This window comes from Oncorhynchus mykiss, chromosome 29, assembly GCF_057628025.1.
Source record: "Oncorhynchus mykiss isolate SJ-2025 chromosome 29, ASM5762802v1, whole genome shotgun sequence".
Lineage (NCBI taxonomy): Eukaryota > Metazoa > Chordata > Actinopteri > Salmoniformes > Salmonidae > Oncorhynchus > Oncorhynchus mykiss.
In genome coordinates, this window is record NC_143050.1 from 5,450,001 (window position 1) to 5,465,000 (window position 15,000).

Below are 15,000 nucleotides of genomic sequence, written 5' to 3' on the forward strand. Positions count from 1 at the left end.
ATATATCATTCTATATATATATATATCATTCTATATATATATATATATATATATATATATATATATATATATATATATATATACCCTTCTCTATATATATATACCCTTCTCTATATATATACCCTTCTATATATATACCCTTCTCTATATATATACACCCTTCTATATATATACCCTTCTCTATATATATACCCTTCTCTATATATATACCTTTCTCTATATATATACACCCTTCTATATATATATATACAGTTTTATACACTGCTCAAAAAACACTTAAACAACACAATGTAACTCCAAGTCAATCACACTTCTGTGAAATCAAACTGTCCACTTAGGAAAGCAACACTGATTGACAATAAATTTCACATGCTGTTGTACAAATGGAATAGACAACAGGTGGAAATTATAGGCAATTAGCAAGACACCCCCAATAAAGGAGTGGTTCTGCAGGTGGTGACCACAGACCACTTTTCAGTTCCTATGCTTCCTGGCTGATGTTTTGGTCACTTTTGAATACAGACCACTTCTATATATATATATATACACCCTTCAATATATGTCCTTACACGTGTGTGTGTGTGTGTGCAATGGTACCTTGCTAGAGTCTGGCAGTGAGTGTGTACATTGCAGTGTTCGGGTTTGTGTGTGTGTGTGTGTACCTTGCGGTGGTCCAGCAGAGCGTGGGGCAGATCGACTGGGTCTGCTGGGGGCAGCTGGTTCTCCGTGGGTGGGGGAGTGAGAGGGGCTGCCCCGTGGGGAGGGGGAGGGGGAGGAGAGGGGCCCGGGGCCTGCGCCGGGCTGAAGGTGTTGGGGGAGAATATCCTCCACCTCCTCATCCACATCGCCTGGTGGAAAGACACACACACACGCACGAATCTATCAAGACAGAAAGCCTCGCTAGGAAAAGCCCATTGACTTGCCTAGAGGTGGACTGTTACGGTGGGCTGTTCCTCGGCATAGTGCTCTCTCTTTACTAACTATACAGCTTGGAAGAAGGCAATATGGAGGATGGATTTAACCAGTCATCCTCTCCCACATCAGCCTTCTTAAACCCCTCCTCCCTTACCCTCCATATCGTAGTCATCCTCTCCCACATCAGCCTTCTTAAACCCCCCTCCCTTACCCTCCATATCGTAGTCATCCTCTCCCACATCAGCCTTCTTAAACCCCCCTCCCTTACCCTCCATATCGTAGTCATCCTCTCCCACATCAGCCTTCTTAAACCCCTCCTCCCTTACCCTCCATATCGTAGTCATCCTCTCCCACATCAGCCTTCTTAAACCCCCCTCCCTTACCCTCCATATCGTAGTCATCCTCTCCCACATCAGCCTTCTTAAACCCTCCTCCTTTACCCTCCATATCGTAGTCATCCTCTCCCACATCAGCCTTCTTAAACCCCCCTCCATATTGTAGTCATCCACTCCCACATCAGCCTTCTTAAACCCCCCTCCCTTACCCTCCATATCGTAGTCATCCTCTCCCACATCAGCCTTCTTAAACCCCCCTCCATATCGTAGTCATCCTCTCCCACATCAGCCTTCTTAAACCCCCCTCCCTGACCCTCCATATCGTAGTCATCCTCTCCCACATCAGCCTTCTTAAACCCCCCTCCCTTACCCTCCATATCGTAGTCATCCTCTCCCACATCAGCCTTCTTAAACCCCCCTCCATATCGTAGTCATCCTCTCCCACATCAGCCTTCTTAAACCCCCCTCCCTTACCCTCCATATCGTAGTCATCCTCTCCCACATCAGCCTTCTTAAACCCCCCTCCATATTGTAGTCATCCTCTCCCACATCAGCCTTCTTAAACCCCTCCTCCCTTACCCTCCATTTCGTAGTCATCCTCTCCCACATCAGCCTTCTGAAACCCCCCTCCATATCGTAGTCATCCTCTCCCATATCAGCCTTCTTAAACCCCTCCTCCCTTACCCTCCATATCGTAGTCATCCTCTCCCATATCAGCCTTCTTAAACCCCCCTCCCTTACCCTCCATATCGTAGTCATCCTCTCCCATATCAGCCTTCTTAAACCCCTCCTCCCTTACCCTCCATATCGTAGTCATCCTCTCCCACATCAGCCTTCTTAAACCCCTCCTCCCTTACCCTCCATATCGTAGTCATCCTCTCCCACATCAGCCTTCTTAAACCCCTCCTCCCTTACCCTCCATATCGTAGTCATCCTCTCCCACATCAGCCTTCTTAAACCCCTCCTCCCTTACCCTCCATATCGTAGTCATCCTCTCCCATATCAGCCTTCTTAAACCCCTCCTCCCTTACCCTCCATATCGTAGTCATCCTCTCCCATATCAGCCTTCTTAAACCCCCCTCCCTTACCCTCCATATCGTAGTCATCCTCTCCCATATCAGCCTTCTTAAACCCCTCCTCCCTTACCCTCCATATCGTAGTCATCCTCTCCCACATCAGCCTTCTTAAACCCCTCCTCCCTTACCCTCCATATCGTAGTCATCCTCTCCCACATCAGCCTTCTTAAACCCCTCCTCTCTTACCCTCCATATCGTAGTCATCCTCTCCCACATCAGCCTTCTTAAACCCCTCCTCCCTTACCCTCCATATCGTAGTCATCCTCTCCCATATCAGCGTCCTCGGCCAGCAGAGAGGAGCTGGCGGAAGTAGGGACAGATCCACAGATCCTCTCTACACTCATCTCCTCCTCCAGACTCTTAATCCAACCTGAACTCTTCAGACGGATGTCTATCACCTTACCCAGAACCTATACACACACACACACACACACACACACACACACACACACACACACACACACACACACACACACACACACACACACACACACACACACACACAGAGAGAGAGACACGCACAGAGAGACGCACAGAGACACACACGCACAGAGAGAGACACGCACACAGAGAGATATTACAATGCAGCTTCTCAGTGTGTGAATCAACGTTGTCCCAGTGTGTTGCTGTGACGTTGTCCCAGTGTGTTGCCGTGGCGTTGCCTTAGTGTTGCCGTGGCGTTGTCTTAGTGTTGCCGTGTATCTGTATGCTCAGTGTAAGGTTGTGTGCTCACCGTGGAGGCGCTCAGAGACAGGGCAGCCAGAGCAGAATAACCCTCTAGAAACGTCACCCACATCTTCTCCTCCACAAACCTAGACAGGAGAGACAATTCAGGGTGTTACAAGAGAAGCATGTTCAATATCTGATCGATTGTCTGGAATGGATGTGATTGATCCTTATAAAAAGAACGGATTGCATTATAAGCAAGACGACAAAAAAAGTTGGTCAAAAAGTGAGCAAGTTAACTAAGAAGGGCTGTCCAACCCTGTCCCTGGAGAGAGACCCTCCTGTAGGTTTTAACTCCAACCCTGTCCCTGGAGAGAGACCCTCCTGTAGGTTTTAACTCCAACCCTGTCCCTGGAGAGAGACCCTCCTGTAGGTTTTAACTCCAACCCTGTCCCTGGAGAGAGACCCTCCTGTAGGTTAACTCCAACCCTGTCCCTGGAGAGATAAACCTCCTGTAGGTTTTAACTCCAACCCTGTCCCTGGAGAGAGACCCTCCTGTAGGTTTTAACTCCAACCCTGTCCCTGGAGAGAGACCCTCCTGTAGGTTTTAACTCCAACCCTGTCCCTGGAGAGAGACCCTCCTGTAGGTTTCAACTCCAACCCTGTCCCTGGAGAGAGACCCTCCTGTAGGTTTTAACTCCAACCCTGTCCCTGGAGAGAGACCCTCCTGTAGGTTAACTCCAACCCTGTCCCTGGAGAGATACCCTCCTGTAGGTTAACTCCAACCCTGTTCCTGGAGAGATACCCCCCTGTAGGTTAACTCCAACCCTGTCCCTGGAGAGATACCCTCCTGTAGGTTAATTCCAACCCTGTCCCTGGAGAGAGACCCTCCTGTAGGTTAACTCCAACCCTGTCCCTGGAGAGATACCCTCCTGTAGGTTAACTCCAACCCTGTTCCTGGAGAGATAAACCTCCTGTAGGTTTTAACTCCAACCCTGTTCCTGGAGAGAAACTCTCCTGTAGGTTTTAACTCCAACCCTGTTCCTGGAGAGAGACCCTCCTGTAGGTTTTAACTCCAACCCTGTTCCTGGAGAGAGACCCTCCTGTAGGTTAACTCCAACCCTGTCCCTGGAGAGAGACCCTCCTGTAGGTTTTAACTCCAACCCTGTTCCTGGAGAGAGACCCTCCTGTAGGTTTTAACTCCAACCCTGTCCCTGGAGAGAGACCCTCCTGTAGGTTTTAACTCCAACCCTGTTCCTGGAGAGAGACCCTCCTGTAGGTTTTAACTCCAACCCTGTCCCTGGAGAGATAAACCTCCTGTAGGTTTTAACTCCAACCCTGTCCCTGGAGAGATAAACCTCCTGTAGGTTTTAACTCCAACCCTGTCCCTGGAGAGAGACCCTCCTGTAGGTTTTAACTCCAACCCTGTCCCTGGGGAGAAACCCTCCTGTAGGTTTTAACTCCAACCCTGTCCCTGGAGAGAGACCCTCCTGTAGGTTTTAACTCCAATCCTGTTCCTGGAGAAATAACCCTCCTGTAGTTTTTAACTCCAACCCTGTCCCTGGAGAGAGACCCTCCTGTAGTTTTTAACTCCAACCCTGTTTCTGGAGAGATACCCTCCTGTAGTTTTTAACTCCAACCCTGTTCCTGGAGAGAAACTCTCCTGTATTTGGGATGCAACCTAGTAGGCTTAAGGGTTAGATTTAGGTTTAGGGGTCAAGGTAAGGGTTAGTGGATAGGTTTAGGGGTCAAGGTAAGGGTTAGCGGTTAGGTTTAGGGGTCAAGGTAAGGGTTAGTGGTTAGGGGTCAGGTTTAGGGGTCAAGGTAAGGGTTAGGGGTCAGGTTTAGGGGTCAAGGTAAGGGTTAGGGGTCAGGTTTAGGGGTCAAGGTAAGGGTTAGGGGTCAGGTTTAGGGGTCAAGGTAAGGGTTAGGGGTTAGGTTTAGGGGTCAAGGTAAGGGTTAGGGGTTAGGTTTAGGGGTCAAGTTAAGGGTTAGGGGTTAGGTTTAGGGGTCAAGGTAAGGGTTAGCGGTTAGGTTTAGGGGTCAAGGTAAGGGTTAGCGGTTAGGTTTAGGGGTCAAGGTAAGGGTTAGCGGTCAGGTTTAGGGGTCAAGGTAAGGGTTAGCGGTTAGGTTTAGGGGTCAAGGTAAGGGTTAGCGGTTAGGTTTAGGGGTCAAGGTAAGGGTTAGCGGTTAGGTTTAGGGGTCAAGGTAAGGGTTAGCGGTTAGGTTTAGGGGTCAAGGTAAGGGTTAGCGGTTAGGTTTAGGGGTCAAGGTAAGGGTTAGCGGTTAGGTTTAGGGGTCAAGGTAAGGGTTAGTGGTAAGGTTTAGGGGTCAAGGTAAGGGTTAGTGGTAAGGTTTAGGGGTCAAGGTAAGGGTTAGCGGTTAGGTTTAGGGGTCAAGGTAAGGGTTAGCGGTTAGGTTTAGGGGTCAAGGTAAGGGTTAGCGGTTAGGGGTCAAGGTAAGGGATAGGGGAATAAGTCTAGTAAAACATAGCTGTGTGTGTGTGTGTGTGTGTGTGTGTGTGTGTGTGTGTGTGTGTGTGTCTGTGTGTGTGTGTGTGTGTGTGTGTGTGTGTGTGTGTATTTCCGTCACCTGATGAGGATGACCTCTCCAAATACAGCGAACTTGTCCAGCAGCTCGTCGATGAGCGCGTCGTCAAAGTAGTCGTCAGGACCGGAGGAACAGAGGGAGACCAGGATGGTTCCGTCGGGAGGACCCTGCAGGGCGATCACCTCCTTATACACCTGGTGACGGGCATCTGGATCCACCTCCAGAACATCTATATCCATCACTGCCATCACGGGCCTGGGGAGGGGAGAGGAGTTTAAAGCTATAACCTATAACCTAGCACTGCCATCACAGGCCTGGGGAGAGGAGTTTAAAGCTATAACCTATAACCTAGGCTCAACATCCATCATGGGCCTGGGGAGGGGAGAGGAGTTTAAAGCTATAACCTATAACCTAGCCTCAACATCTATCACTGCCATCACAGGCCTGGGGAGAGGAGTTTAAAGCTATAACCTATAACCTAGGCTCAACATCCATCATGGGCCTGGGGAGGGGAGAGGAGTTTAAAGCTATAACCTATAACCTAGCCTCAACATGCATCACAGGCCTGGCTACACACCGAGATGAAGAGACCGGTTAGACGACGCTAGTCTGATCAGAGGTCTTGAGCTCAGCCCTGACATAGTGTTTCAGAGTCCTGTGTGTGTGTGTGTGTGTGTTACCTGTGATCAGAGGTCTTGAGCTCAGCCCTGCCGTAGTATTTCAGCTCCCCAGGGCTCCAGGGGTACTGCTGCTGTTCCTCTGCTTCTCCCACTGGGCCGACCATGTTCATCTCCTCCGCTACACACACACACACACACACACACACACACACAGTAAACGTGTACTGTATGTTAAAAACTCAGAGCATGGCTGCTTTATACTTGAGTACCAATCCACCATTTAAACCAGTGAGACGGACAAGACATCCTCCCACACTACCAATCCACCATTTAAACCAGTGAGACTGACCAGACATCCTCCCACACTACCAATCCACCATTTAAACCAGTGAGATGGACCAGACATCCTCCCACACTACCAATTCACCATTTAAACCAGTGAGACGGACCAGACATCCTCCCACACTACCAATCCACCATTTAAACCAGTGAGACGGACCAGACATCCTCCCACACTACCAATCCACCATTTAAACCAGTGAGACTGACCAGACATCCTCCCACACTACCAATCCACCATTTAAACCAGTGAGACTGACCAGACATCCTCCCCACTATTTAAACCAGTGAGACGGACCAGACATCCTCCGAACACCAAGCCGACCTCTCTCACCAGTCTTGTCGAAGTTCCACTTCCTCCTCTTCCATAGGCAGCGGTCGGTCCAGGCGGGGGTACGACACTTCTCACTGGTGTCATAGTCGTCAGAGAACAGGTCATACTTATAGGTGGGAGCAAAGTCCAAATTGCCCTCGATGAACCCACGGAACACCTAGAGGAGGAGACAAGACAGAGAGGAGTTAGAGACTGCCTCAAACCAAGACTGAACCCACGGAACACCTAGAGGACGAGACAGGACAGAGAGGAGTTAGAGACTGCCTCAAACCAAGACTGAACCCACGGAACACCTAGAGGACGAGACAGGACAGAGAGGAGTTAGAGACTGCCTCAAACCAAGACTGAACCCACGGAACACCTAGAGGAGGAGACAGGACAGAGAGGAGTTAGAGACTGCCTCAACCAAGACTGTACCCACGGAACACCTAGAGGAGACAGGACAGAGAGGAGTTAGAGACTGCCTCAAACCAAGACTGAACCCACGGAACACCTAGAGGAGGAGACAGGACAGAGAGGAGTTAGAGACTGCCTCAAACCAAGACTGAACCCACGGAACACCTAGAGGAGGAGACAGGACAGAGAGGAGTTAGAGACTGCCTCAAACCAAGACTGAACCCACGGAACACCTAGAGGAAGAGACAGGACACAGAGGAGTTAGAGACTGCCTCAAACCAAGACTGAACCCACGGAACACCTAGAGGAGGAGACAGGACAGAGAGGAGTTAGAGACTGCCTCAAACCAAGACTGAACCCACGGAACACCTAGAGGAGGAGACAGGACAGAGAGGAGTTAGAGACTGCCTCAAACCAAGACTGAACCCACGGAACACCTAGAGGAAGAGACAGGACACAGAGGAGTTAGAGACTGCCTCAAACCAAGACTGAACCCACGGAACACCTAGAGGAGGAGACAGGACACAGAGGAGTTAGAGACTGCCTCAAACCAAGACTGAACCCACGGAACACCTAGAGGAGGAGACAGGACAGAGAGGAGTTAGAGACTGCCTCAAACCAAGACTGAACCAACAGAACACCTAGACAGGGTTAAGGTTAGAGGAGGCAGCGGTAGAGGTTAGACAGCTCAGAAAGACCTCTTAGGGCCTGGTTGGTTTATGTTGTATGGCTGTTGGTTGTATGGGTCATCAAAAGGGTTGCAAAGGGAGAGTATAAGTTTACCAGTAAACTACCAGAATTCTGGTAACTTTCAAGAAATATTACGAAATTTTATCAGATGACATCTAGTAGTGGCCTTTTTAGGTAGATCAGATTATTGTTGGATCCTGTGTTTTACATTATAGCCATTACCATATATTACCATATGATTGAATATTATCTGCTGTTGGCTTGTGTGGATGGATGTATGTATGTGTTATGCAACATAGCTGACTTGAAACATTGTTAAAAGTGTCAGGGCCAGGGGACTTTCTCATGATGGAAAAATACAGAGTAGCATGAAGACAGGAACTGTTCAATGAGTGGGGTTGCAGAACAAGCGGTCTTTTGTTAGATAACAGGAGCCAGGTGCGAGATAACGGTATGGAGCATGAGCGCCTGGATGTTCTTCACAGCAACAGTTACATCTATCAACAGAAGCGCCAAGAGGCGGGGACCCGCCTGAGCGCCTGCAATAGGCTGAGCAAGTTTAAACCACGCCCAGTCTCTACTGTGATAGGACAACAGACGGGTTGGAACTGTCTATCACAGTATAAAGAACACTGTTTACATACATCCTGTCAGTTCTCTGTTCTGCCCTGCGTGTTATTACAGTAAGCCCGTATATACGAAAGTTGCATTTGCCATTTATTACTTAGCTAATAAAAAATACATAGTATAAAATCGGTGACTCATTGTTATATTTATCCTGATACCAGATTTGAATTTACGCAACTCTAACATTATCACAGGTGTCCATAATTATCGCTGGCCCTCCGTACAGCCTTATCACATGTAAAATCAATAAAACAACCAAATAGGAAGATTATATTTTTTGTTGAATGACAACAGCGTAAAACATTATCCTAAATAAAAACCATCAACTTAGTGAATACCATTGGTGTTAAATATTAAGGTTTCATTTTTGTTGTAAATGTTTTGGTGTCAAACTGGTGGCAGTTGAAGACAATAGTTGGAAGAGTTTCAGAGTTAATTGAAAATAACGCCATTGTTGATTAGATGCTTTTTTCATTAATTAGACAACATTTTTTAGACATCTGGTCTGTCTCCTAGAACCTCATGAACCATCTGGTCTGTCTACTAGAACCTCATGAACCATCTGGTCTGTCTACTAGAAACTCATGAACCATCTGGTCTGTCTCCTAGAAACTCATGAACCATCTGGTCTGTCTCCTAGAAACTCATGAACCATCTGGTCTGTCTACTAGAAACTCATGAACCATCTGGTCTGTCTACTAGAACCTCATGAACCATCTGGTCTGTCTACTAGAAACTCATGAACCATCTGGTCTGTCTCCTAGAAACTCATGAACCATCTGGTCTGTCTACTAGAAACTCATGAACCATCTGGTCTGTCTACTAGAACCTCATGAACCATCTGGTCTGTCTACTAGAAACTCATGAACCATCTGGTCTGTCTACTAGAAACTCATGAACCATCTGGTCTGTCTACTAGAAACTCATGAACCATCTGGTCTGTCTACTAGAAACTCATGAACCATCTGGTCTGTCTACTAGAACCTCATGAACCATCTGGTCTGTCTACTAGAAACTCATTAACCATCTGGTCTGTCTCCTAGAAACTCATGAACCATCTGGTCTGTCTACTAGACACTCATGAACCATCTGGTCTGTCTACTAGAAACTCATGAACCATCTGGTGTGTCTACTAGAAACTCATGAACCATCTGGTGTGTCTACTAGAAACTCATGAACCATCTGGTCTGTCTACTAGAACCTCATGAACCATCTGGTGTGTCTACTAGAAACTCATGAACCATCTGGTCTGTCTACTAGAAACTCATGAACCATCTGGTGTGTCTACTAGAAACTCATGAACCATCTGGTGTGTCTACTAGAAACTCATGAACCATCTGGTCTGTCTACTAGAAACTCATGAACCATCTGGTGCGTCTATTAGAAACTCATGAACCATCTGGTGTGTCTATTAGAAACTCATGAACCATCTGGTCTGTCTACTAGAAACTCATGAACCATCTGGTCTGTCTACTAGAAACTCATGAACCATCTGGTCTGTCTACTAGAAACTCATGAACCATCTGGTCTGTCTACTAGGAACTCATGAACCATCTGGTCTGTTTACTAGAAACTACTGGACACAGATATAACAATTTTGTTATACTATATATGAATAGATTTTTTTTACAAGGTATTTGAGTATAAATGACCAAAGTTACCATAGATTACCTGTTAATTGCCAAAATGACTGAAGATTCTGGTAACTTTGGTAAATTACCTGTAGATGTACTAGACTTAGGACAAAAATATAATGGGGTTTTCAAGCTTTTTCTTCTAAAGGGGTTTTCGAGCTTCTGAATCTGGAGGGTAAATGCCACCAGTAGATGGCGATGTTTCAAATAGGCCTGGCTGGTGTATCACTATCGCTACCTATCAGCAAGCTAATAAGGGAATAAATCTGAGAGCGTGAACCAATTGGTGTGAACAATGGCTGCAGCAAAAGATGAAGCCCTGTTTGTTTTGAGGTAAAGCCCCGTTTGGGATTGTTTTGGGGGTAAAGCCCCGTTTGGGATTGTTTTGGGGGTAAAGCCCCGTTTGGGATTGTTTTGGGGGTAAAGCCCCGTTTGCGATTGTTTTGAGGGTAAAGCCCCGTTTGCGATTGTTTTGAGGGTAAAGCCCCGTTTGCGATTGTTTTGAGGGTAAAGCCCCGTTTGGGATTGTTTTGAGGGTAAAGCCCCGTTTGGGATTGTTTTGAGGGTAAAGCCCAGTTTGGTATTGTTTTGAGGTAAAGCCCCGTTTGGGATTGTTTTGAGGGTAAAGCCCCGTTTGGGATTGTTTTGAGGGTAAAGCCCCGTTTGGGATTGTTTTGAGGGTAAAGCCCCGTTTGCGATTGTTTTGAGGGTAAAGCCCCGTTTGCGATTGTTTTGAGGGTAAAGCCCCGTTTGGGATTGTTTTGAGGGTAAAGCCCCGTTTGGGATTGTTTTGAGGGTAAAGCCCCGTTTGGGATTGTTTTGAGGGTAAAGCCCCGTTTGGGATTGTTTTGAGGGTAAAGCCCCGTTTGGGATTGTTTTGAGGGTAAAGCCCCGTTTGGGATTGTTTTGAGTACACTGTTTGGAAAGAACAAAAGCAAAATGTATTGTGGTGTCAGAAGAAGGCAGCGTGTGGAACAGAGGTAAAAATGGAAAGTTCAAAGTTCATCTGAACAGCGTCCGCAAAGAATCATAGAAACCATCAGAGGAGGTGACAGAGAGCAGATAGTAGCAGTAGCAGCACGTCAACGTCAGGAGAAGAGCTAGACACGTGGCAACCACTGGTTCATTTATTCATCCGGTCTGACAAGTCCACGGGACTGTGCGGATGAGCCCGCCTTCAGAAAATGTCAACCAAAAACACTTGATCACACATTTTTGAAATCCTGGCGTAGCCAGAGTAAAACGGGTTGATTGCTTTGCACATGGATACAGCAAACCCAGAAAGTTAAGGAGATTCTTAAAGAGGCATAATAAAAAATAACTATTGTGTAGACGGATGGAGCAGGAAAGGGAAGGGAAAAGGGTACAACCTGGTCAGTTGTACAAATGAATTCAAACTAAACGTGTCGTCTGTATTTACCCCGACCGCACTGAATCAGAGAACTGCGGAGGGCTGCCTTCATCAACATCCATGACATCGGTCCCCAGGGGGGGAACTTGTTGTTGGGGGTTAACTTTAACCTTGCTTGAGGGAAGATTTGTTCCACCTTGCCGTTTCTGGTATTTGAAACCAGTGACCTTTTGGCCCAACTCAAGGACCGACTGATTTATTTCTGGGCATATTATATTCTGCTTCAATCACCCCTCCTCCAACAATGACCAACTGATTTATTTCTGGGCATATCATTCTGCTTCTATCACCCCTCCTCCAACAAGGACCGACTGATTTATTTCTGGGCATATCATTCTGCTTCAATCACCCCTCCTCCAACAAGGACCGACTGGTTTATTTCTGGGCATATCATTCTGCTTCAATCACCCCTCCTCCAACAAGGCACAGCATGCGTTGCTCAAACCTCCATGGGATTTATCTCCACACACCGGAGAGGTAATTGACGGCATGATGGGACATAGCAGAGGAAAAGGTCATACTTGTAATAACTGACAACGAGAGCGAACGTAGTCAAGGCAATCAAGCCATTACAGAAAAGACAAGATAACCAACATCAACCAGAGATAATACGCCTGGCCAACAACCAGAGATAATACGCCTGGCCAACAACCAGAGATAATACGCGTAACCAACAACCAGAGATAATACGCCTGGCCAACAACCAGAGATAATACGCCTGGCCAACAACCAGAGATAATACGCGTAACCAACAACCAGAGATAATACGCGTAACCAACAACCAGAGAATACGCCTGGCCAACAACCAGAGATAATACGCCTGGCCAACAACCAGAGATAATACGCCTGGCCAACAACCAGAGATAATACGTGTAACCAACATCAACCAGAGATAATACGCGTGACCAACATCAACCAGAGATAATATGCCTGTCCAACATTGACCAGAGATAATACGCGTGACCAACAACCAGAGATAATACGCCTGGCCAACAACCAGAGATAATACGCATGACCAACAACCAGAGATAATACGCCTGGCCAACAACCAGAGATAATACGCGTGACCAACAACCAGAGATAATACGCGTGACCAACAACCAGAGATAATACGTGTGACTAACAACCAGAGATAATACGCCTGGCCAACAACCAGAGATAATACGCCTGGCCAACATCAACCAGAGATAATACGCGTGACCAACATCAACCAGAGATAATACGCGTGACCAACATCAACCAGAGATAATATGCCTGTCCAACATTGACCAGAGATAATACGCGTGACCAACAACCAGAGATAATACGCCTGGCCAACAACCAGAGATAATACGCCTGGCCAACATCAACCAGAGATAATACGCGTGACCAACATCAACCAGAGATAATACGCGTGACCAACATCAACCAGAGATAATATGCCTGTCCAACATTGACCAGAGATAATACGCGTGACCAACAACCAGAGATAATACGCCTGGCCAACAACCAGAGATAATACGCATGACCAACAACCAGAGATAATACGCCTGGCCAACAACCAGAGATAATACGCGTGACTAACAACCAGAGATAATACGTGTGACCAACAACCAGAGATAATACGCGTGACTAACAACCAGAGATAATACGTGTGACCAACAACCAGAGATAATACGTTTGACCAACAACCAGAGATAATACGCCTGGCCAACAACCAGAGATAATACGCCTGGCCAACATCAACCAGAGATAATACGCGTGACCAACATCAACCAGAGATAATACGCCTGGCCAACATCGACCAGAGATAATACGCGTGACCAACAACCAGAGATAATACGCGTAACCAACATCGACCAGAGATAATACGCCTGGCCAACATCGACCAGAGATAATACGCGTAACCAACATCAACCAGAGATAATACGCGTAACCAACATCAACCAGAGATAATACGCCTGGCCAACATCGACCAGAGATAATACGCGTGACCAACAACCAGAGATAATACGCCTGGCCAACATCAACCAGAGATAATATGCCTGGCCAACAACCAGAGATAATATGCCTGACCAACAACCAGAGATGATTTTGGCTTAGAACGGTGAGGCAGAAATATCTGAGTTGGACACCGACAATTATCCTTTAACATCCAATTCACATTAAGATTGATTTATAATTGAAAAATAACAAGAACTAATTTATGACCTGACCATCATCATGTATTACTGCCTCCCTGACCTATGACCTGACCATCATCATGTATTACTGCCCCCTGACCATCATCATGTATTACTGGCCCCCTGACCTATGACCTGACCCATTATGTATTACTGCCCCCCTGACCATTATCATGTATTACTGCCCCCCCCCCCTCCCTGACCTATGACCTGACCCATGACCTGACCCATCATGTGTTACTGCCCCTTAGTGGCAAGAAGTGACATCCCACAAAGACCTAATAGAAATACAAACTGTGTGTGTGTGTGTGTGTGTGTGTGTGTGTGTGTCCTTACCAGTCCCTGGTTCTTCTGGTCCACCAGCTGGTCCCCGGCGGTCAGGGCTTCCCAGTTCTGTTGTCTGATTAACTCCTTCACTTCCTCGTTGGGCTGACTGATGCGGTAGTTAAAGTCCCCGCACCAGAAGATGTAGTCGTGGGAGTAGAGCAGTCTACCCTGGGGGAGAGAAAAAAGGAGGATTAAACACACACACACACAGAGAAAAGTACAGTCAAGAAACACAGGGGAGAGAAGAGCAGGGAGAAATGTGAGTAAAACATATTTTATTGTGTGTGTGTGTGTGTGTGTGTGTGTGTGTGTGGTTACCATGGGGAAGGTGAGTTTGCGCGTGATCTCGTTGTAGTCGTCGTTCCTCTCCTTGACCTGTGATTGGCCGGCAGCGAAGTGGGAGCAGACGAAACAGATACTGGTCGTATGGAACAGCATGCGGATGGCCACTCCCCCTTTGTTACCTGTGGCTCCGCCCATCCCCGTCTTCACGGTATCCACGGCAACGTCCCTGTCAACCAAACAAATAATGCATAAATAGGGGTGCGTTCAGTTGGTTAAACGTTTCCCTACATTTTTCCATAATGTGTAATGAACAACACTGTTCATCAGCTAACTGTTTCTTCAGCTATCTTGGAGGTGTGATATGGATGTGACCACATTAAATCCCCCAAAACAATCACTCATACCTGACGTTGGGGGCGTGGTGAGGGATTACCTGACCATGGTGAGGGATTACCTGACGAAGGGGGCGTGGGGAGGGATTACCTGATGTAGGGGGCGTGGTGAGGGATTACCTGACCATGGTGAGGGATCACCTGATGTAGGGGGCGTGGTGAGGGATACCTAACGTTGGGGGCGTGGTGAGGGATTACCTGACCATGGTGAGGGATTACCTGACGAAGGGGGCGTGGGGAG

General features: G+C 47.2%; 1 protein-coding gene across 29 annotated transcripts in view; it reads right to left on the reverse strand.

The window, feature by feature from the left end:
- Positions 1 to 15,000, reverse strand: part of synj1 (synaptojanin 1) — a 94,327-nt gene that overhangs the window by 18,860 nt on the left and 60,467 nt on the right. For 28 of the 29 annotated variants that reach the window (XM_090226381.1, XM_090226378.1, XM_090226372.1 and 25 more), the window contains 8 exons: positions 14,401 to 14,593; positions 14,092 to 14,250; positions 6,836 to 6,992; positions 6,223 to 6,340; positions 5,585 to 5,797; positions 3,060 to 3,138; positions 2,571 to 2,736; positions 663 to 848 (listed from right to left, as the gene is read on the reverse strand). In XM_090226381.1, coding sequence (XP_090082507.1) covers positions 663 to 848; positions 2,571 to 2,736; positions 3,060 to 3,138; positions 5,585 to 5,797; positions 6,223 to 6,340; positions 6,836 to 6,992; positions 14,092 to 14,250; positions 14,401 to 14,593 — 1,271 coding nt within the window. Of the gene's footprint in view, positions 1 to 662; positions 849 to 2,570; positions 2,737 to 3,059; positions 3,139 to 5,584; positions 5,798 to 6,222; positions 6,341 to 6,835; positions 6,993 to 14,091; positions 14,251 to 14,400; positions 14,594 to 14,850; positions 14,869 to 15,000 lie in introns of those variants that run through there. The other variant, XM_090226388.1, reaches the window with a different exon arrangement.